The 24,922-nt window shown below is 38.3% G+C and overlaps 1 protein-coding gene across 3 annotated transcripts in view; it reads left to right on the top strand.

Annotated features, from left to right (window-relative positions):
• Positions 1-24,922, top strand: part of KIF27 (kinesin family member 27) — an 83,310-nt gene that overhangs the window by 17,385 nt on the left and 41,003 nt on the right. For 2 of the 3 annotated variants that reach the window (XM_032392930.1, XM_032392928.1), the window contains exons 4-10: positions 2,059-3,017; positions 8,396-8,539; positions 11,819-12,025; positions 16,946-17,115; positions 17,716-17,819; positions 19,769-19,924; positions 22,687-22,892. In XM_032392930.1, the coding sequence (XP_032248821.1) occupies positions 2,059-3,017; positions 8,396-8,539; positions 11,819-12,025; positions 16,946-17,115; positions 17,716-17,819; positions 19,769-19,924; positions 22,687-22,892 (1,946 nt within the window). The remainder of the gene's footprint in view (positions 1-2,058; positions 3,018-8,395; positions 8,540-11,818; positions 12,026-16,945; positions 17,116-17,715; positions 17,820-19,768; positions 19,925-22,686; positions 22,893-24,922) is intronic. The other variant, XM_032392929.1, reaches the window with a different exon arrangement.

Raw genomic sequence — 24,922 nt, 5'->3', positions numbered from 1 at the left:
CAACTTCTGTTTTTGGTGTTTCCTTCCAGATTTCTTTTTCTGTGCACATATAAATCTTTTTTAATATACTTAGAACCCTGCGTATAATATTGCATCTTATTTTTTCACTTAATATTTATATTGTGAGCATTTTCACACACCATTAAATACTTTCCAAACTTATGACTCAGGTCACGTGGTAATTTTTGTCTTCTGAATGTATTATACTTTTTAAAATTAATGTTCCATTATTGGACATTTAAGCTGTTTCTAGATTTTCACCATTATTAATAACACTGACTTGGGTGTGTTTCTCTCTTAGAAAAGATACTTAGGTAGAACCCTTTTTGGACATAAAGGAGTCACAGACTCCTTGAGGAAATTTCCTAACAGTTAGGAAAGGAAGATCACTCAGACTGCCTGCAGGGGGCAGTGAAGTTTATGACCTTATTGGCCCTGTTTTGGCAGCCCTGGCATTCCTGGATATTTGGAGAAATTGGTTTTTGTTTTGTTTTTTAGAAAGAAAGCAGACATGGTAGTTTATGGTCTTAGTAGATAGTTCAGTATAGTTTATCTTTTCTGGACAGAATTCAGGCCAATGTTTTGAGCTTCTGTATCGTATAAAATGTAATTATTGAATGTTTTTATCTTTGGTTAAGAAGATACAAAAATAACACATGTTTATTATAAAATAGTCAAATGCAGAAGTATACACTATCACTCCTGATAAACTTAATAGCTAATATCAATTCTGCAAAAGTTTTGGAAAGATGCAGCAAATTGTCTTAAGCCAAATTGCCGTATGTCTTATATAATATTCCACTCACAACCAAAGTGTATTTGTTTGACATATTTATTTAGATCCTCTGTGTGAAGCAATGGTTGGTATCCAACCCGGATGCTGCACCATGTATCACTGTGGAAGCTTTTTAAGAAATACTGACTTCTGGGCCCCACTTTTCAGAAATTCTGGTGAATTTGTCTGGATGGGGCCTGGGCCTTGCTACGTTCTCTTTTACAGAGTTTCCAGGTGATTTGCAGCTGGGTGTGAGGACCATAGATAGTGCTAAGCTGTAGCCTAACTGAAGAGTTTTATGAAAGTTATCCTTTGACTTACAGTTACATTGTCATATTTTATAATTGCTGCTATTTTAGCATTCCCTGTTTGTAGTGGAGGTACTTTAGAACTTTAAATGTACTAGGTTGTTAAAAAAGGTGTCATGTTGGAAATAATGAAAGCAAAATGATTATTTTTCAGGAAGACAGTGACATAACAGGATCTGAATAAAGAGGAAACATGACCTGTAATTCAAGCACAGAATCAGGAGCTTTACTGCTCTGATTCAAATCCCAAATCCACCTACTTCTTTTTGAAATATGTTTGAATATAAACAAATAATGTGGGCAGTAAGCTTTGGTTTATTTTCGGTTCTTATTCTGCTGTTCTTGAAATAGAAACTTTTTTTTTTTTAATTGCCATCACATTTGTTTACCTTGTACTCTGCTATTACGTAGGGCATACCTGTTTTTAAAATGAATAACCAATTTTATTTATACTGAAATTGTCATTTATCATTGGTCATGACCACATAATACCAAAAACCGTAAACCTAAGGATGGCTTGAATATTAACAAAACTCAAAAGACACTAATTTCTTTTAATTAATCTACTAATTCTTAATTAATTTAATTAATCTATTTTTAAAAATAAGTCTATTAAACTCTACAAGTCAAAATACTGGAATAAAGAGTTTTTCTTTTGTCAGTCATCTTAAAGAATTGAGTAGGACCCCAAAGAAACCAGATTGTTTAAAAAATATATATATCTATATTACATCTTTTAGAATGCAAATATCAAAATGAGTGCTATCTATTAAAATAGTTGCTTTGGGAGATTATCTAAAATTATTTAATGATATTGCTGACATCACTATTGTTTGGAATGCTATTGATTTTTTTCTTTTTAAGAACTTTTCTTAGCCTGGGCAGTTTAGCAAATATTAACTGTTGTGTGGTTAATGTAACTATACTGGGTTTTGATTAAAATTTGGTTTAAAAACTTGCTGTTGCTCTTTTAAGTGATTGTTGGGGCCAAAGAATGCCAGGTGGAGAGCACAGATGAGGTGATGAGTCTCCTGGAGATGGGGAATGCAGCCCGGCATACAGGTACCACCCAAATGAACGAGCACTCCAGTAGATCACATGCAATTTTTACAATCACTATTTGTCAAGTGGAGAAAAACATGGAGACCGGTGAAGACGGATCGTGGTACTCCCGTCGGCAGATTGTCTCAAAGTTCCACTTTGTGGACTTGGCTGGCTCCGAAAGAGTAACCAAAACAGGAAATACTGGTGAACGGTTCAAAGAATCCATTCAGATCAACAGTGGGCTGCTGGCTTTAGGCAACGTCATCAGCGCTCTTGGGGACCCCCGCCGGAAGAGTTCACATATTCCATATAGGGATGCGAAAATCACCCGGCTCCTGAAAGATTCCCTGGGAGGCAGTGCCAAGACTGTCATGATCACTTGTGTCAGCCCATCCTCCTCAGACTTTGATGAGTCCTTAAATTCCCTCAAATATGCCAACAGAGCCCGCAACATTAGAAACAAGCCCACCTTAAACTTCAGCCCCGAGTCAGACCGCATGGACGAAATGGAATTTGAAATCAAGTTGCTTCGAGAAGCTTTGCAAAGCCAACAGGCTAGCATCAGCCAAACCAGCCAGATCCATCAAGAGGAGACTCCTGATAAAAACAGGATCCATTCTCTTGAGGAGCAAGTAGCTCAGCTACAAGGAGAATGTCTGAGTTACCAGAATTGTGTAGAGGAAGCCTTTACCTTCCTGGTGGACTTAAAGGATGCTGTCAGACTGAACCAGAAGCAGCAACACAAACTGCAGGAGTGGTTGAACATGACTCAGGAGGTGAGGAAGGCGGTTTTCACCTCCTTCCGAGGGAGCCACGGCATTGGCAACCTGGAAGAAGGGCCTCAGCATGTTACGGTTCTCCAGCTGAAGCGAGAGCTGAAGAAATGCCAGGTACGTGCACGCCTTTTGTTAGTGACTTGTTGAAGGACTCCTTTTATTTGGGCAAGGGTCATTTTGGAATTTCAGAAGTTTTTCAGAAGGATTATGTGTAAAATCTCATTTGCCTTTGCTCAGTTTCTTCTTCCCCTTTCCTACTGCTTTGTCCTCTTAAGTCACACCCTTCTCAGCTCCTTCTCCTTTCTCTTTTAGTATCTTAACTGGTTATATTTATGAAGCAGAATCTTGCAGACCTGCTCATTAATTTAGAGGATGAAGAGAAACCCAATTTCAGAAACAAAATGAAGTATGTTAGTGAGTCTTTATTCCTCTTTGGGTCAGTGGTTCTTGAAGGGAAAAAAATACTTCATCCCTTGAGTGTGGAATGTTGATTTTTTGAACAAACAAATCATCTTATTTGACAGTACTTAAGGGACATAAGTACATTTATTCATATTATATATATGTATGTTGAGTTTAGAATTATGTTTCTCACTTTCCATTCAAACACAGTATGTGAAGATCTTATGTCACTGGGAAATCATGGAAAACAAGATATATCCAGTTCTCCTTACATGGTAGAGTCTGGTGAGCAAATGGATATTCTGCCAGTTTTTGAAAATAGGAAAACGTATAGTTAAAAACATAGCTTTCTAGTTAGAAATCTTTCCTCAATACCTTTCTATATGTATTAGAAAGAAACCTCTATTACAGCAGTTCTTGAACTTTTTGTTCACAAGGTTTCTTTACATTTTTAAAATTGAGGTCCCCTAAAGAGCTTTTGTTTATGGGGATTGTATCTATTGATATTTACCACATTAAAATTAAAACACAAAAATTTAAATGATTAACTCGCTCAAAGCTAACAATAATAACCTGATTACATGTTAAATAAAGTACTTTTTTTTTCCATGAAAGATAACTATTTTCCAAAACAAAAGAAGTTTAATAAGACTGGAACTGTTTCACACTTTACATGTGTCTGGCTTAATAGAAGACAGGTGGATTTTCGTATCTGCTTCAGCATTCAGTTTGTTGAATATGTTGTTGTAGTTGAAGTACGTGAAGATAATCCAGCTTCACATAGATTTGTAGTTGGAAGGGAGGAATCTTTTCATGGCTTTTTCAGATAATTATGGATGTTCGTCTTTGCTATTACACCAAAACTCAACCAGTAGAGATTTCCTCAAGGTTACTTGCCATGTAGAATTTGAAACTGTCTTTGTTATATTAATATTTATACCTTAAAATTCATTGATCTATATGTTGTACTTTGAATGGATCTTTCATCACATGATTCTGAATTGTCACTTATTGGTCATTTGGAAAATACTTGTTTCCTAAATTATGCAGATCTTCTAAATGTTGACACATATCATTAGACAGTGTCAAATAATTACATTCACTAATCTTACCCACTGATCTTACCAGCAAGGTCTTTAAGTATTGGAAGCTGTCAAACTCATAGCAGAAATGTTTTCCAAAATTCTAATTTTTGCATGAAACTTGAATTTTATCATTTGCAACAAATATTGTTGTTTTCCTTGAAATGATGGTTTTCATTTTTGAGAAAATGTTTGTCACAGTCCCGGGTGTGAGTAACCATAGTTGATCTGTCATATTTTAGAATAAAAATAGTTCCCCATGAAAAATGTGGCTAGTTCAGCTTGCAACTCAGTTGCACAAAATTTTTTCCCTATAGATAACCATCACCCTTCATTATACAGCAGAGCTACCATTGGAATACCTCCCATTTTGTCACATGGGATACTAAAAGTACTCATATGTTGAAATAAATAAATAAAATAATTTTTATTGCTTCATCAAGATATTCTTTTTTCTTTTTAAAAGATTTTATTTATTTGACAGAGAGAGACACAGCAAGAGACGGAACACAAGTAGGGGGAGTGGGAGAGGGAGAAGCAGGCTTCCCGCCAAGCAGGGAGCCCGATGTGGGACTTGATCCCAGGACCCTGGGATCATGACCTGAGCTGAAGGCAGACGCTTAACCGACTGAGCCACCCAGGAGCCCCTTCTTTTTCTTTTTAAAGAATTTATTTGTTTATTTGAGAGCACAAGAGCACAAGCAGGGGGAGAGGCAGAGGGAGAGAGAGAAGCAAGCTCCCCACTGAGCAGGGAGCCCGATGCGGGGCTCGATCCCAGGACCCTGGGATCATGAACCTGAGCTGAAGGCAGACGCTTAACCGACTAAGCCACCCAGGCGCCCCCATCAAGATATTCTTAAGTGAAGCTGGCATTTGTTTGTATTGTGAGTGCGTGGCAGTGAGGAATACAGTGACTCCTAGGACTGTCTGGTGACACTTCCTTTTTTCACGCTAGGAGCCAGCAGTTTTACCCACCCTTATGTACCATCAGTGCAAATGTCAACATGGTAAACAGGGCAAATATTGTTTTAGTATTATTAGGAAAACAGTTTTGATCTCCTGGATACCCTGAAAGGACCTAAGGGATACGCCAAAAGGGTCTTTACTGAAACGCTATGATCACTGCTGTTCTATCTCAGAGCTTCTGATATTTAAATATAAGCATTTAAAGTAATACTTCTAAAATCATGGATTTTTTTGAAAGCAGGAAGTCTGCCCTACCTTCTTCGTAGATAGAGCAGGTCTGGCCCTTCCTCCTTGGTGTAAGAAGCTGGCAGAACGGGGAGTAAGGTTGATGGGAAGCTTGAACTTTGGGATGCTGTAGGAGCTGGCAGTAGACAGTGCCTTTCCTTCCTGCTCCTAAGGTGGCTGAAAGTGGAACCTCATAAAACCCCCTGGTTGAGGATGGGGAGTGGATAGTAACTTTTTCTCTCCATCTGTTGGAAACTCTGAATTAAACTTGCTCTAGATGATGGATTCTAGATTAAGACTTCCCAAAGATATTAACAGTCTTGGTGAAAAAGGGTATCATTCATGAGCAGATGGTTTTCGAGGATGCTGGCTAGACTGCAGAAATCCCAAGACTTCTCAGGACTTTGAAAGTGCTAGTGTATGTTATTAATCTCAAAGTGAGAGAAAGAACGTTCAGTATTTCCAAATTAAAAAAAAAAATGGATTCCTTCTTTTTGGTCTGCAGTCTTGCAGGACTAGTAATCTTGGATACCACTAAGTAGCAAATCGAGAAATACAGCTGTCATTCCTCACCCCGTATGTCTCTTTAAAAAGTTGTTTTTTAAACTTTCTTTTCTGTTCTTCTTTTCTGTGAGAGACAGAATAACATAATAGTTAAGAACGTGTATACCAAACCCCCAAGATTCGAATCCCGACTCCTCTGCTTACTCGCTCTGTGACCTTGGGCGAATACTTCACCTTTCTGTGCTTCGGTTTCCCCATCTGTAAAATAGAAACAATACTAACAAGCACCTTGTAGGGTTGCTGTGAAGATTATTAAAGCACTAGTTCCCATAAAGCGCTGAGAGGGATGCCTGGCCAGGAGTAAGGCTCCATAAAGGTCAGGTCATTATTGTCTCCCCATTTATTTTTCACCTGCCTGGGCCGACGTTACGTAGCAGCGGCAGCTAAGTGATTGGACTTAGTAGTGGTACGTAGGGCCACATGCCAGGAATTACTGTGAAGGCCACTTGATAAACTCTGTGCAGGGAGATAGCAGCTCTGTGCAGGGAGAGGCGTGGATGTTCTTTTCGTTCAGCCCTGCTTCCTCGAGCCTATTACACAAGCAGGTAAGTACTTTAAAAAAAAAACTCCTAATCAAGATGAGATGTGGGCCATCTTGCAGGTAGAATTACTGCCAGACTGTTGCTAGGGAAGTAAGGGTCACTTCGAAGTTACCATATTCTTCTTTTTAGACGCCGTCAGGTTGTGTCGGAAGCCTTGGTTTTTGCTATTAGTCAATTATTGGAACACTCCATCCCCTAATAAATACCTCTTAAAGGACTCCATTGCCTTTCTATTCCAAATTTTGAGTACAAGAACAGTATGTGAACATGAGTTTACTCAACAGTTAAACACTTTTAAATAAATAATAAATAACTGTAGTTTATAAAGCATATGTAAAAATAATTGAGTATGCAGTACTGGGAGACAAACTACATTTTAAAAAAAAATTTTATTTTAGAGACCGGGGGGCAGCGAGGGAGGGAGAAAGAGAATCTCCAGCAGAGTCCCCGCTGAGTGCAGAGCCTGACTCGGGGCTCAGTCTCACAACCCTGAAATCATGACCTGAGCCGAAACCAAGAGCCAGATGTTTAACCGACTGAGCCACCCAGGCGTCCAAGACAATTACACTTTAAGCTCAAATGCACAATTAATTTTACCATAAGAGGATATTAGCCAATGAGAATTAGTTATATCTTATTTTATGAAAGAAGTCACATAGGTCCTATAAACATACAGTGTCATAAGGACCATCAGGGTCATCCGTCCTTTCCTTATTTGGTCATTTGAGGATCCCAAGCGGAGAAAAGAAGGGCCTTGCCCTAAGTGCTACTATGAGGCCGTGACAAAATCCAGGCAGGCCTCCATCTGTGGGTTCTCCGTGCTGGGGCCCATCTACCCCGATGCCTTCGCCTGAGAAGTCACATACATACTCTTTCTGTGAATTAAATCTTATGTAAAGTGAACACTGGTTTTTGCAAATCAGCTACTTGTTCTTTTCCTGTAGATTAGTAGAAAGAGCATGAGCTTTAGATCCAGATAGGCCCTGGGGTAGAAGATCAGGAGTTGGGTTTATCCACTGTGTCATCTTGGGGAGAGGTTTTAATCTCTTAGTTTCTTCATGAAAAAGGAACCCTGTCTATTCAGTGAGATATTTTTAAAATGTCAAGTCACTATCTAGCATAGAATAGACTCTTGACAAATGTTAAATTTCTTTCTGTTTATTTAATTTAAAAATTGTTTTAAAGTATTATTTGCATATCCCAAGTTTATTTGAAAACAGGCATAATTCACTAGAAATTAAGAAAACTCTTTGTTTAACCATATTTTTAGACATCTTCAAAATATCTCTTCGTAGTGAAAGTGCATAAAATTAGCAAATATTCTTTATTTGGAAATCCAAATGCATTCTTAACTCTGTGGGTCAGTTTGGAAAATGTGACCTCTGATTTTTAAAAACCCACATTAAAAATCTCATGGCAATTCTAGCAAACTTGTAAAAAATCTTACTGAGTGTACTCTAGAAACTGAGTAACTTTTTTGTTTTAAAATAAAACCAGGAAAAATTTTTCTATATAGTAATTAATTCTTAGGTTGTAGCCATGATAGGTCCTCGACATTAGAGAACAGAAAAAAGTTGAAAGTGAATGGGATAAGAAAAATTTCAAGAGACATCATCAAACCATCAATAAATCCCAGTTTTCATGGTATTTTCTGGGCTCTCTTGAGTATTTTCCATGATGAATCTCTTGTGCTTTCTTTCCCTCCTCCCAGTGTGCACTGGCTGCTGATGAAGTTGTATTTAATCAGAGAGAACTGGAGGTGAAGGAGCTAAAGAATCAAGTGCAAATGATGGTCCAGGAAAACAAAGGCCACGTGGTATCTTTGAAAGAAGCACAGAAAGTGAATAGATTGCAGGTAGAGTTTCTTAACGTATCTAGTGCTGTAGATTTAGTTGAAATAGTACTTCACTAAACAGTAGCACTTTATTTTATTTATTTATTTATTTATTTATTTATTTATTTATTTTTAAAGATTTTACTTATTTGACAGAGAGACACAGCCAGAGAGGGAACACAAACAGGGGGAGTGGGAGAGGGAGAGGGAGAAGCAGGCTTCCCGCAGAGCAGGGAGCCCGATGCAGGGCTCCATCCCAGGACCCTGGGATCATGACCTGAGCCAAAGGCAGATGCTTAACCATCTGAGCCACCCAGGCGCCCCTCTAGAATAATTTCAAAACATAAAACATATACAAAACAGAAGGTACTGTGCAGTGATAGATCGCAAAGAGAGCAGCTGGGTAACCACCACCAGGTCAAGAAATAGTAAACTTTTGAGGCATCTAGGTGGCTCGGTCTATTGAGCGTCTGGCTTCTGATTTTGGCTGGGATTGTGATCTTGGGCTTGTGGGATCTAGTCCCGTGTAGGGCTCCGTGCTCGGCTCCGTGCTCAGTGGGGAGTTTGCTGAGATTCTCTCTCTCTCCCTCTCTGTAAAATAAATACTATATGATTTCATTCATAGGTGGAATTTAGGAAACAAAACAAATGAGCATAGGGGAAAAAAGAATGAGAGACGCAAACCAAGAAAACAGACTCTTAACTATAGAAAACAAACTGATGGTTACCAGAGAGGAGGGGGGTGGGAGGATGGGTTAGACAGGTGGTGGGGACTAACTTGCTGGGATGAGCACCGGGTGTTGTATGAAAGTGTTGAATCACTATATTGTATACCTGAAACTAATATTACACTGTATGTTAACTAACTGGAATTTAAATAAAAACTTAAAAAATAATTAAAAAAAAAAAGAAATAGTAAACTGTCGGCCCCTCAAAAGTCCTTGGTTCGTCCGGCTCAGAGAGAGTCACTTTCCTTACCTCATAGTAATGCTTTCCCTACTTTGCTTTGTGGTTTTACTATGTATCCCTGAACACTACAGTTTACATTTTGGATTTTTGTAAATTTAATCATTCAGTATATATATTCTTTAGTATCTAGTTGCTTTTATTGAATGTTTTTTTGTTCTAATTCATCCACAATGTAACTGTAGTTTGTTACAGTTTATAGCTATATAGGATTTCATTGTATGAATATATTGCAATTAATTTTTCTATTCTACTGTTGAAGGACTTTTTTGGTGATGGACATTTTCTTTTTTTTTTTTTTTTAAAGATTTTATTTACTTGAGAGTGAGAGAGAGAGAGCACACGCATGAGTGGGGGGAGAGGCCAAGGAGAGGGAGAGAGAATCTTAGGCCGACTCTGCACTGAGTGCAGAGCCTAAGGTGTGGCTGGATCTCACGACCCTGAGATCATGACCTGAGCTGTAATCAAGAGTTGGACACTTAACCGACTAAACTACCCAGGCTCCCCTTCACATCTATATTTTTACTTATTCTTGGGGTCTTTTTGTTATACCAGTAATTTGGAGGGATGTTATAATCTCCTGCTATGATTTTGGATTTGTCTTCCTTATTCTCCATGAAGTAGTGACAATTTTTGCGTTATACATATTGAAGCTGTGTTATTAAGTACATAGAAATGCATGATTGTTACAGCATCCTGGTGAATTCACCTTTTTAATATTTTTTACCTCTTCTAATGGTTTTTGCCTTAAAGTCTGTTTGGGTATTCACATAGCCCTACCAGCTTTCTTTTGGTTAATATTACATGGTGTCTCTTTCTCCAATTTTTGTGTGTCTATTTTAGTTGTGTTTCTTGGTAAGCAGCAAGTTAGATAATTTTATAATCCTCTCTGATGAATTATAATCTTTTAATTGGATTACTTAGTTTATTTAGGAATGTAATATAATTACTCTTATATTTTGGTTATAATCCCACCGTTGTCCTTTTACTTATCCTGCTCTATGTTCTTTTTCTCTCTTTTCTTATCTTCTTTAGGATTAATTGTGTATTTTTAATTTTTCAATTTTTACTTCATTAGCTTAGGTATTATACTTTTACTCTTTATGGTTTTGGTGGTTATCCTGGAGAGTATACCATACACTCTTGATTTAATAAAGTCTAATATTATTGATATTTTTACCCTTTCCCAGACAGTATAAAGACTCCAATATATGCCATTGGCATATATTTTAATTATCTGGATATGTGAATTTTTAATAAGGTTGCCTTTTTATTTTTTTATTTTTTTGGTTTTTTGTTTTTTTTTTAAAGATTTTATTTATTTGAGAGAGAGAGAGTGAGAGAGAGAGCATGAGAGGGGGGAGGGTCAGAGGGAGAAGCAGACTCCCCGCTGAGCAGGGAGCCCGATGTGGGACTCGATCCTGGGACTCGAGGATCACGACCTGAGCTGAAGGCAGTCGCTTAACCAACTGAGCCACCCAGGCGCCCAAGGTTGCCTTTTTATAGCTTAGCATTAGCATGATGAAACTTTAGCGGTTTTTTTTTCCCTATTTAAGCATTGTAGTACATGTGAAGTATTAAGATGAATGACAGTTTCTTGTTTATATAATTTTGTGTTGATAAAACAAAGATTGATGTTAGAGCTTGCTGGATTGGATATACTTGAAAAACTTTCTTTAGAGGATACATAGAGGATACATAGAAAGCTAAGCCACAGGCGTGCGCGCGCACACACACACACACACACACACTCTCTCTTTGACACACACACACACACACACACACTGACTCCTGATACACAATTTGTTCAGCTTTTGATTTCCAAGTTCCTCTTTCTCCCAGGACTATCAGTTACCTATCTTTTATCTCTTTGTGCTTTGGCTTTCTTTGCACTGAGGAAAGGCTCTCACTTCACTGTACCTGTGACCAGCTCATCTCCTTTGGTGCCACCTCTGCCATTTGCAATTCATTCTCCACTTTGCAACTTTCTTCTTTCTTGTTACTGCTTGGATTTCCCTCAGAAAGGCCAACCATTTATAAAGATCAACGAATCAGAGTGCTTCAGGATGGCAAACCAACCAATCACAGTGTGCGGGACATTTTCTTTGAATATTTAACTCTTCAGGCTCTGTTTATTGTTGCTTCCTTTTCAAAAGTTTTTACCCTTCAGAGTGATCCTAGATGCTGGTGAACAGAAGACTAATCTGTGGAGAAATGAGGTTTTACGGTACTGTTAAGGTAGTTGTGGTTTGGGGCAATGTACAATTTATCTTTAACCATTACACACATATGGAGGTTCTCTATTTTAAAAATGTTCATCTCTCTTTTACAAAGAATGAAAAAATAATAGAACAACAACTTCTTGTGGATCAACTGAGCGAGGAACTATCAAAACTTAACCTGTCAATGACCTCTTCAGCTACGGAACCTTGTGGAGATGGGCCAGATGCCAGGACAGCCACAAAGAGGCCGTGTACTGTACCATTTGATACTCGTCTGGGGCATTATATTTATATCCCAGCCAGACCCGGTTCCAGGAAGGTAATGTCGACACACTGATCTCTTTCTGATTTTGGGATTTAAAAAATATTCTGTATAATATCACAGTGTATTTGTATGGTCTCAGCAGGGTTTTTTTCTGTTTGATTTCATGGACTTTTATGCATATTCTTTCTTTTTCCATCATGCTTCTTTTAAATAATAAATTAATAAATAGGAGAATGTATAGTTATATTTGGAAGGAATAGTTGAAGATGATGTCTGTATTCACCGAGGAGAAAAAGCTATCCTTTGCCATCATATTTTCAAACGTGCTTTAGTCTGATATCTTGCATGAATTTTTTTCTTTCTTTAACCACACCAAGGTTGAGAGGAGATTGGAGGGTATTTATTTTGATTTATTTGGCCTGTTTTATTATTTTCAAAATGATATTTATCTATTACTCGATATGCCAAGCTGACATAATCAAGACTATGAAGATCAATACGAAGTTTCATTTTAATTTTTGTTGATAAATATGTGTGTGGGTGGTAAATACATGCACACAGATTTTTCTTGAAAAACAAGGAATCTCAGGACGCCTGGGTGGCTCAGTTGGTTAAGTGTCTGCCTTCAGCTCAGGTCATGATCCTGGGGTCCTGGGATCGAGTCCCACGTTGGGCTCCCTGCTCAGTGGGGAGTCTGCTTCTCCCTCTGCCACTCCCCCTGTTTGTGCTCTCTCTCTCTGACAAATAAATAAATAAATAAAATCTTTAAAAAAGAAAAAGAAAAACAAGGTATCTCTATTGGAATGGAAATCTCTAATGGAAAAGACTAAGTAGCAGATTCATGAATTTTGGTTTCGATTTATTAATTTTATGAAGGGAAATGAGTTGTTTGAGGTCTCTGTGATGGTTACAGTTAAAGGGATGAGCAATAGGAGAGGGGTCCGAGGCTGCGCCGTGTGGGAGGCTTGGGTGTGAACACCAGCTCTGTGCATAGGCCTATACGTATGCCTAAACCCGTGTGGGCTCCAGGGTCCCTATCTGTCAGACTGGGGGAGACATTGTCGGGCGTGTGGAGGATTTACCTGAGATGAGGAATCTGAAACTGCCTGGCACACGGCGTCTCCGGCACATGCGCGTGGGGTGCCTCTACTGTGTCCCAGGCTCGGTGCCTCAGAGCGAGTAACACAGATGCTCCCTTACCCGTGTGGCTTTCAATCCTAAGCGGTTGGGTTTTACCATTTAAATCACTGTTATTATCAATCTCAGCTTTACTTTGTAGAGTTATTGACATGTTCCTTATGGTTGAATACATGGTAAATTTTCATGGAACATGACAAAAGCGTTCAAATTTGATAACTCTTAATTCAACTTTATGATTATATATCTTCTATATTTAATTTATTTACTGTTGGCTCGTAATGTGAAAGAATTTTCTGTTTCTTCTATTCTTTTATTTTTTAAAAATAACATCTGGGGTTTTTTCCCCCCACTGATTACAAAAGTCATACATATTTATACTTTCAGTCTCTCTTTTTCTTTTTTACTAGACATTCACACACACGTACACTCTTTGAGGAGATAGAGCTCTGTGGGCTCTTGAAAAAGGTTAGGCCCTTAGGGGTTCTTACCTCTAGCTGTTTGATTAGGCTTGAAACAGACATGACTGGAATAACGACTTTTGTGGTTATTGTTTCAAATAAGCAAATCCTTAGTTTTGTTTTGTTTTTTAAATTTTCCTTCTACCCCAAAAGAGCCCTGCTAGCCAGTAAAAGGAGAGGAAAGGAAGAAGATGTAAAAGTCATAGAATCAGCAGTTTTGAGGGTTCTCTTGTTCCTACCATGTGTCCAGGAATCCAGGCCACCTCTCTTGTTTGGACTGGTTGCTGCAGCCGACATGAGAAGGCTGGCTTGCATGGGAAGACACGTTGTATGGCCAGCCTTGTCCTACTTACTGCTCATCGTAAGAGTGAGGCGAGGGTTTCGTACTGAATACCCTACCTAACCAAATTACACCACAGAGGACATCTGAAATGCCATTTCATTTTCTCCCTGGAGTTTTGCCTCCTTGGCAGAGGTCTAGCTGATGTTTTCTAGCTCTGCTAATTTCTTTTAGAGTTCATTAGCTCTAATATTTTCTTGAAGTGCAAATAGTCTGCATTTCTTATGAGGAAATATTTCTGTTTTCTTCATTGGAAATATTTGTTTTTTTTTTTAGGAAATATTTCTTATATGCTTGTTTATACATATTGGAGGGAAAGAGCAAAAAGCTCTTATTTAATTTTAAAAGTATTATTTGTTATATTTATGCATGTACTTTCATTACTGGCTTTTCTCAATATATCATGAACATTTGACAGTCACTAAATATTTTATAACATCATGATTTTTAATAGCTGAATAATATTTATCCTGGGGGCATACAATTGTGTACTTTTTCCTATTGTTACACATTTGTTTTCAACTATCTCTTAACCTGAAAAGTTAAACACCAAAATGGAATTATAGGACATATCTACTTATGCAGAATTCCTAAAGAAATTGCCCCTCACAACTAAATAGTATACAGGTAAATAAAAGAAAAAGTTTCCACATTATTTATCAAATTAATAGGAAAAAAGAGAAAAAAACTCCTCTGTCTCAGTAGATATCAAAAACTCATCTGATGAAATGTAAAACTGAATCTTGATTTAAACTTATATAAAAAGGTATAACAGATTTCTACTTTCTTAACATGGTAAATATGATATACTTGAAGCCAAGAGCCAGTATTATACATACTAAGGGCATTTTGGAAAGAAAAAAATTACAGAGGTGGTCCCAGTCAATGCTTAGGTATAATATAATATCAAAATGCTGATGAAAATCTGCCATGTTTCATTGATTGTAAGACTCACATTTTTTTCACATTTTATCATCTTTGATGGCAGGGTATGTTTTATAATTGATGGCATGTCATGGTTTGACAGCTTTTTTTCTTGATGGAATAAAAATAATGGTGTGTCTTACAGTTGATAGCATTTCAGATTTGATGAAATTTGATATAAAACAGAAATAAAAGCAATAGGTAACTAATACACTTTTTTTTAAAGATTTTATTTATTTGTCAGAGAAAGAGAGAGAAAGAGAGCACAAGCGGGGGGAGTGGCAAGCAGAGGGAGAAGCAGGGAGCCTGTCCCGGGGATCGATCCCAGGACCCTGGGATCATGACCTGAGCTGAAGGCAGACGCTTAACCGACTGAGCCACCCAGGCATCCCTAATATCACTTTCAGTACTTCACATAATTGTATGCTAAGAAAACCAACCAAAGTATTCTTTTTTTTTTTTTTAAAGATTTTATTTATGTATTTGACAGAGAGACACAGCGAGAGAGGGAACACAAGCAGGGGGAGTGGGAAAGGGAGAAGCAGGCCTCCTGCCGAGCAGGGAGCCCAATGCGGGATCGATCCCAGGACCCTGGGATCATGACCTGAGCCGAAGGCAGACACTTAATGACTGAGCCACCCAGGCGCCCCTAGATAAATACTTCTTTTTTTTTTTTTTTTTAAGATTTTATTTATTTATTTGAGAGAGAGAATGAGATAGAGAGAGAGCATGAGAGGGGGGAGGGTCAGAGGGAGAAGCAGACTACCTGCTGAGCAGGGAGCCCGAAGCAGGACTCGATTCCGGGACTCCAGGATCATGACCTGAGCCGAAGGCAGTCGCTTAACCAACTGAGCCACCCAGGCACCCTAGATAAATACTTCTTGAGTTGGTTCTTCTGTAAGTAATTCCCCTCCTCACTCCCTCATACCCCAGGATAGGGAGTCTGCCTAGAAAACTTTACTCTGCCTCCATCGTGGTAACCGATATGACAGATGGTCTTACTAGGTGGCCAACTGTGGAGCCATGAAAATCAGATATCAAGGAATCTTTAGTATCAGGCAGGCTTTTCTGGGAGGGATTATGTGAGAGACCTACATCACTTGAATCTTGTCACCCCATGTGTTATACATATTCCACTATATGTTAAAATTTTAATAGCTTGTAATGATTTCTAGTAATAAATTGAATGCTTCCTCTAATATTTTATTTACCTTTTTAAAAAACTCTGGTTACAAAGAGGTGGTGAAAAAGGAAATATTTGGTAACTAAAACTAGAATAAATGTATAAAGGCAGTTTCTAATTTTTGTTGTTGTTTTCCAAGGTCATTTTTTAAGAAGATTTATTTTTTATTATTTTAGAGAGAGAGCACATGAGCAAGCATGGGTTAGGGGCAGAGGAAGAGGGAGAGAAAGAATCTCCAGCAGACTCCCCGCTGAGTGCAGAGCCCGATGTGGGGCTCGGTCCCACGACCCTGAGATCATGACCTGAGCCAAAATCAAGAGTCGGATGCTTAACTGACTGCACCACCCACACGCCCCTCCAAGGTCATTTTTTGAGAGCTTAAGGTGCCTTGCCAATAGAAGCACATTATAATGTAGAAAGTTCCCAGGCTAGCCCATGAAAATCTATTTATCCATGATACATATGAACTATGTCACTTAGAGCATTAAGTCAGCTATCCCTAACCACCACTGGAAAGGTGTGAGTAAATGCATTTGGATTTCCTGCAGGGTAGTACACAACGTGTCATTGCCACTTGTCGCACCGTGTGCGGGTTTCACATTGGCTGGGGCGTGCCTGCGCTATGTTTAGGAGCTGTGATCTTCTCACTCCTGCCTCTCTTTGGTTTCATTTTTGAATACTATTTTCCATGAAGGTATAATTGAAGATAGAGAACTTTCTAGAAGGAGTAAGAGCTGTGTAGATTCTAAAAGATGTATGTGTCCATGGGGCACAACGGCATTGTGAAATTTATTTTGACTTTTGCATATTTTCAGTAATTGGCTGTTTTAAGTGTAACTATCTAAATGTCTCTTTAAAGACATTTTGAGTAATAGGATAAAAATAAACGTTAAAAAAATCACTTTTTTTGTTGGGTGGTCGCTTGTAAGGTCTACACAAGTCCTTCTGTGTACTCTCTGGATCGAGTAGTTGCTGGATTTCGAACACGAAGTCAGATGCTGCTGGGTCACATAGAAGAACAAGATGAAGTCCTCCACTGCCAATTTTCTGACAACAGTGATGACGAAGAATCTGAAGGCCAAGAGAAATCTGAAATTAGGTATGTTAAATATTGACTGATTTAATAAACATGTGATGCAATAAACATATATAGATGTAGGGCTTTTTTTCATTAACATGTATCTTTACCACTTAATATAAGAGTAAGTAGTTTTTGCTAAATGCACTGTCTGCTAATGTGTTATGAAAAAAAAATTGAACAAAGTTATCAGTCTTAAAATTGAAAAATAATATTGCATTTAGGGCTTTTATAGTTGTTGGATTTTAATTTTCAGAGAGAGTGTTTTTGGATTTCTTGATTTTGCTGCCACAGTGGGCAACAAACATAAATTTTCCACTGAGTTCATCTTGGGGGAGATATCCTTTTATTTTGAGGAATATTAGTAAAATTCTGTTTATATAATTAATAATTTGGGGTTTTTTTTAATTGAATTTAATTTTATTATGTTATGTTAGTCACCATACAATACATCATTAGTTTTTGATGTAATGATCCATGGATTCATTGTTTTCGTATAACACCCAGTGCTCCATGCAGTAATTTTTTTAACATTACTGTCCGTTTTGGGGAACTAATTTGAGGGCAGAGGAGAAAATGCTAACAGACAAGTTACCTTTGATCCTGATGTTTTTTTTTTAGATGTAGAAGTCGCTCATGGATTCAAAAGCCAGGCTCTGTTTGTTCTCTTGTTGAATTGAATGATATTCAGGATCAAACACAAAAGTCAAGTTTGGGGAATGAAGGTACATAGACTTTCTCAAGTAATTTAGATTTAATGTTTATGACACTTCTCTTTTTCTTTAGTCAATAATTTAAGAAGCATCTAGGAATTCTCGAAGATGGGAACTTGGTAGGAGTGCTTTCCTGGTTGGTAGAACTTCATGTTCTCTGTTCTACCTCTAATTTTTCACTCTCCCTTTTTTTGGTTTTTTTTTTTTTTTTTTTTAGATTTTATTTATTTATTTGTCAGAGAGTGAGAAAGAGCAAAAGCAGGGGAGTGGCTGGCAGAGGGAGAAGGAGAAGCAGACTCCCTGCTGAGCAGGGAGCCTGCTGCGGGGCTCGATCCCAGGACCCTGGGATCATGACATGAGCCGAAGGCAGACGCTTAACCGACTGAGCCACCCAGGTGTCCCTCATTCTCTACTCCTTAATAAAAAAATTTTCCCAACAATCAGTCCTGGCTAGACTTATAGGCTAAATGTCTCAGAGTGGGGATCTTGTAGCCAGACTTGAGTTGATATTTGCATTGTACTCTTGACTACTTTAAAATACATTTTAATTAATTTACTAGGGACACCTGGGTGGCTCAGTCAGTTAAGCATCTGACTTCGGCTCAGGTCATGATCCCAGGGTCCTGGGATCGATCCCGCGTTGGGCTCCCTGCTCAGCAGGGAGTCTGCTTCTCCCTCACCTCTGCCCCTCCTCCCTGTTTGTGTGCTCTCGCTCTCTCTCAAATAAATAAATAAAATCTTTTTTAAAAAAAGTAATTTACGAGGTGTCTACTGCTTCAAGGGCTCACCTGCCTACCAGTAGTGATGCATGCCACGTTAGAGCCAAATTAGTCTGCTGAGTGCTCATAATGTTCTAGTGTACAACGGATGAGAATTTTTATTATCAAAAAACAGCATCAAAATGTTTGTGTTGCCAAAACTATGGTGATTTTTAACTCATTTCTCTTGGCCTATGAGTGGTCAAAACATAAAAAGAAAGAGCATAGGGAATATCAATCACATGATAGATAAGTCCTACACTATGAAAATAGAGAGTATCTTATCTTTTAGAGAGCCTATGCATGTAATATTAAAAAAAATTGACTATACCACAAATAAAACACATTTTAAAATGTATAAATAGTATAGATAGTGTTATAAATGTATAAATAGTGCCTACTCAAGTAGCCATCCTTGAACTGTTTGGTACTGGTCTACAACCAGGTAAGAAACTTATGCCAGGGACGCCTGGGTGGCTCAGTCGGTTAAGCGGCTGCCTTCGGCTCGGGTCGTGATCCCAGTGTCCTGGGATCGAGTCCCGCATTGGGCTCCTTGCTCGGCAGGGAGCCTGCTTCTCCCTCTGCCTGCAGCTCCCCCTACTTATACTCTCGCTCACTCTCTCTCACCCACACTCTCTCTCTCTAACAAATAAATAAATAAAATCTTTTTAAAAAAAAAAAAAAGAAACTTATGCCAGAATGTAACTCTGTACACTAACCTCTTCACTGAGGAAGTCTTGCTGTGAAAAAAAAAAACAAAAAGTTAGTTGAATTAAAACAGTGACATAGTTGACTTACATTCCAATAGCCAGCAGTGCTGGACTACACTTTGAGTAGTCTGCTATAGACCACATTCTCGGATTACAATAAATGTAGAAGTTAATGGGAAAAAATTTCAACCCTCTACCCACCCTGGAGATTTTATACCTTTTTAAAAAATAACTCAGGTTAAAGAAACACTCAAATCACATATCTAAGGGCAGTGAAATACTATGTATCAGAACCTACAGGATATGACTAAAGCTCACCATAAGCTAGAAAATTAAAGTCCCAATTGCCATGTATTTTTTCCTTTCTGTTTGTCTCTTCCTCTGCTACCTCTAGACTGTTTCTCTGTCTGCTTCTCTTATTTAACTTCACTGCTGTTGAATACTTTATAAGCAGGTAGTTTCATTTCTCAGTTTTGCTTCTTTTTCTTTAAAGATTTAAAGATTGAATGTCTCCAGGAGAGTCAAGATACGAATTTGCAAAAATTAAGGAATTCAGAACTCATACTTACTGAAGCTAAACAAAAGATGAGAGAACTTACAATTAACATCAAGATGAAGGAAGATCTAATTAAAGAATTAATAAAAACAGGTAATACTGTCCTGTGAACCAGCTTATATGAGAAAGAAAAGCTTCTAAAATTGCTTCTGATGTTGTAACATTTATTTTAGCTTTTGACACTGAGCTCTGTCCACTGTAGTTTGGAACTTGGTATAACAAGGTGTGTTTCACAGCCAATAGGTGGAGGTTAGTTATCAGAAGAACTTTGTTACATTGGGATTTCATCTATGAATGGTTCTGCCACTGTGAACCCTGTGTTGTGCTGAAAGTCTAGGGGCACTTTTATGCCACTTTTTAAGAAACATTACACTAGCTATCTGGGAATAGGTCAGATATTTTTCTAACTCATTTTAATATTATTAGTCCTCATTCTTTTGGGTAGTTTGTTTTCAACATTAATAAACTTTATATCTCAAATGTAGATCCTTTTTATTTCTCTAAAGATGTAAGGATTTATCCTTGAGAGCTACTCTCTTAGTGAGCTGAGCTTTTAGCTCTTCCCCTTAGTTTCAAATTCTGCCTGGTTGGGCTTATACACCACATCCTCTCCTCACCCTTAGCTACATTTTTAGGCTTGTCTTGAGAAGCATGTCTCAGGCTTTTGGGGGTTTTGCCCCTTATAGACTCAAAGTGTGAGCTTTGACTACTTTGAAATTCAGTAAGGAATTGAAGGGATAATAGACCGTAGCATTTCTTATTCTCACCTCCAGTGAAACATGGGTCACATTTAAGGGAACTGAAGGAAATATTACCTTCTTTTTCTTTAAGCCCAAGGCTATAATCATGCTCAGATTACATGAATGTTGGTGGCTCCCAGCTCCTCTGCCAGCAAGGGGCACTCTGCCTTCCCGCCTCCTTCCTCTTTCTGGCAAGCTTGCTTTCTGGCTGGCTGTCCTCTTTTCTCACCCTCCTCTCCCTAACTGCTGTCCCAAAGCATTTCCCTTCCTCAGTCCTAGTGATGAATGTGCTGTGCATCATTCCAGCTCCGGGTGTCCCAGATGTTTAATTGAGCTTGACCATGCTACTCCTTCACAGGCAGGATTGATGCCAGTAAATCTCTCTCAGGAGTGTCTAGGAACTGATTTAGGGGTTTAAATAGCTTCTCCATCAGGGATACTGCCTGTGGAAGTTAAGGCTATGTGCCCCTCTGGAACAAATGATTTTCTTTTCGATCGGTGAGGCTACCATGGGATCTCACTAAATCAGCACACTTTTGTAGCCCGGTATACTCATCCTGGTTGCCTTAAAGTAGAGGATACTTGAACTTACACAGAGAAGGTCCTCTTCTTACTCGTTAGAACCAAGGGCAGTTTGGAGCTTTCCTTAGAGATGGTGACTCGCAAAAGGGTCAGTGTGTGCTTGCTTTTCAAAGCCTCCTCACCGAAGTCTTCCCCCAAGTAGCAGTTATTTCAGCCAACAATAAGTGACAACCACACTGTACTTCATCATTTCTAATCACATTCTTTCACATTTTCATATCTCTGCAATCAGGATGCACCTTACCCTCCGTGGCATCCGGGCATTTTATCATGTAACTGGTGTAAATGGGACTCTTTTTTCTTAGTGACTCACATAGTACTGATGTGTTGTACAATATATGGGGTCTTAAATTCATTCAAATATAGTAGCCATGTGTATTTTAAAGTTACTCAGATAATCAGAGAGTTTTAGAGCCAGAAGACAACTCAAAGTGCATTTAGTTCAGTCATTGCTTTTTATTAAAAAATGGAGATATTCAGTTATAGCAGTAGAACGCACTTCCCCTGATGATAATTCATCCCACAAGCTTTGGACTCTTTTCCATTGCCACGAGTTTGCTAGTCTAGTTCAGGGATAAGTTGGCTGCTCAGAACAAATCAAAACCAAGTTTTTAGGGGCAGTAGCTTAGCTTAGGATGAAAAGAGAGACAGAAATATCTGTATTCTGTTTTTCTCTATGTCCCAAATATAAGAAAATGATTGAAAAAATTCATCTTTGACAAGTTCAACCGAATGGAAAAAGAGGGGGCCAGCTCTAGAATGAAAGATTCATGAGAGACAACAATCAGATGTATTGTGGGCCTTGTTTGGATGGTGATTACAATAAACCAATTGTAAAAGACATTTTGAGACAATTGGAGAAGTCTGAATAGGGTCAGGTAGGGATTAATATCGTGAGGTGTGAAAGAATTTTTGGCTATGTCCATATTTGGTATAGATGTTTACTGAAGTATGTGTAGGTGCAAAGACATGACATCTGAGATTGTTTTTACAATTCTTCAGCAAATTAAAACAGAAGAAAGGCATAGATGAAGCAACTATGGCAAAATCTTGTTAACTCTCGAATCTCAGTGATGGGGCTTCATCATATTATTTTTTTACTTTAGATATGTTGGGAATTTTTCATAGTAGAGAAAACACGATTACAGGTAGCAGGAAGCCAACGTGTAGTAAGCAAAAAGCCAAAGAGTCACCCCAAATATTTTTCTCACCTAGAGTTTGATGCCAGCAGAGCTAACCCTCAAATTCAGAAAGTCGGAAATGTCACACTAACACACAAAGATGAGCCTCTGAGGGGCTGGGCTGGCACCAGGTGCCAACAGTCAGTAAGCAGCTGATTAGTAAGAGGCCAGGTGTCGAGTTGTATTTGATGGGGTTGGGCGAGGACAGCGGGCTCATACTGCTGGGTCTTAAATAGATACATGCCCAGCTGGATTTTGAAGAATAGAGCATTTTTAGGGTTTTGATGTTTTACTTAGTTTATTTTTTTAAACATAATTTATAATTGTTATTACTCTTATTACTGTGGTGAAGGTAACGATGCCAAGTCTGTAAGCAAACAGTATTCTCTGAAAGTAACAAAACTTGAGCACGAAGCAGAACGCGCGAAGGTGGAATTAACTGAAACAGAGAAGCAGCTACAAGAGCTAGAAAGCAAAGATCTTTCTGATATTGCTTTGAAGGTAAAATTACAGAAGGAGTTCCGTAAAAAGATGGATGCCGCAAAGCTAAGAGTCCAGGTAATTTTCTCAAAATGTAATTGTGAGCAAACTTACTTAAGGCTTACTGCTTTCGTAGCTGGCTAGGAAAGAGGTAGGATTGGGTTTTCACCAGCAAGAGAAACTGGATGGCATCTTTTCTTTCCTGGTGTGCTGGCGAGTTTGCCTCCTTTCAATCTGGGTCCTATAATCTTCATTCGAAAAGTATATTATTTTAAACTTTTTACCAGAAACCATGGTGAGAAGTAAAGATAACCACAGAAATTGTGTTCTTTTCTGAAGGACAAAAGATTGATGATTAAATAATACATAGAAAACATCTGGTAGGCGTAGGGCACCTTGTAGACACACTCAACAAATGCTAATTATTTCAGACCATTTTCTGGAACCATCACTGATTGCCTTAAGAAAGGTTAATAATTGACTACTAACATCTCATTCTTGATTTCCTAATGCTGGATTTAGCTATGGCCTCAGAAATAGCTACCATTAAAAATGCCATTCTATGAGAAACACTCCATTACCGAGAGATTTTGTGTATAATGAAGCCATTTTCAGATGCTTTTGGGATGATCGGAGTGCTCTGTTAGTCCGATTCTAATGAATTTGCTAGAATGCTGTCCCCATTTTTTTCTTTTTTTTAAACAAACTTTTTTTTTTTTTGAAGATTTTATTTATTTATTTGACAGAGAGAGACAGTGAGAGAGGGAACACAAACAGGGGGAGTGGGAGAGGGAGAAGCAGCCTTCCTGTTAGCAGGGAGCCTGATGTGGGGCTCCATCCCAGGACCCTGGGACCATGACCTGAGCCGAAGGCAGACGCTTAACGACTGAGCCACTCAGGTGCCCCTCCATTTTTTTCATTCATCATCTATTACTTTCCTATTGTTTCCACTGTAGGGAGAGTGGAATTGTAGTTCACCTGTTCAGAGCATGATTTATTTATTTTTGGAACTGTGCCACAATTATTTTCTCTCAACAAGGTCAGTGTCCACTGCACATGAGCAGACCAAACACCAAATCCCACCTCAAACATCTGGCCGTCCCCGCTAAAATTTTTACCTAAATAGCCTGTCAACACAGAGCTAACATAGTATGACTTAACATATGAACTGCTTAGAGGAGAACATGGTAGTGGTATGTGTCACCCATTTTACTTTCCTTCATAGTACTTATTTCAGGAATACATGTTTCCGTTTAGCACTTCACCTCAGAGAGTCTTGGGATCAGTTCTTTTTCACTTCTTGACCCTTAAAATTGGGACTGCAATGTCTGACAAAGTACTCATGTTAACACAACATTAGTAGAACAAAACAATTAAGATTTTTCCTTTGTGTTTATTATGAAATTTTACTTAAAATTTCATAGTTTTATATCCCAACCTTCAGTTCTGATTGTAATTTTTATACTCAGTATTAATAACCAAAATGATTGTTTTTCTAAGGAGGTTGTTTATCATCTACAACTATGGTTTAAGCCTTGTTTGTGGATTTAGTAAATATTTTTTTTCCAAGTTTTTATTTAAATTCAAGTTAGTTAACATATAGAGTTTTATTGCTTTCAGGAGTAGAATTTAGTGATTCATCACTTACACACAGCACCAGTGCTCACATAACAAGTGCCCTCCTTAATACCCAACACCCATTTAGCCCTTCCCCTCCACCCTGCTCCTCTCCATCAACCCTTAGTTTGTTCTCTACATTAAGAGTCTCTTACGGTTTGCCTCTGTCTCTTTTTAATCTTATTTTATTTTTCCTTCCCTTCCCCTATGTTCATCTGTTTTGTTTCTTAAATTCTACATATGAGTGAAATCATATGGTATTTGTCTTTCTCTGACTGATTTATTTTGCTTAGCATAATACCCTCTAGTTCCATCCACATTGTTGCAAATGGCAAGATTTCATTCTTTCTGATGGCTGAGTAATATTTTATATATAATATATATATATCTCACATCTTCTTTATCCATTCATCAGTTGATGGACACTTACACTCTTTCCATAGTTTGGCTATTGTTGATAATGCTGCTGTAAACATCGGGGTGCATGTACC

Source organism: Phoca vitulina, unplaced genomic scaffold (genome assembly GCF_004348235.1).
Source record: "Phoca vitulina isolate PV1807 unplaced genomic scaffold, GSC_HSeal_1.0 scaffold70, whole genome shotgun sequence".
NCBI lineage: Eukaryota > Metazoa > Chordata > Mammalia > Carnivora > Phocidae > Phoca > Phoca vitulina.
This window is presented reverse-complemented; position numbering and strand designations above follow the sequence as displayed.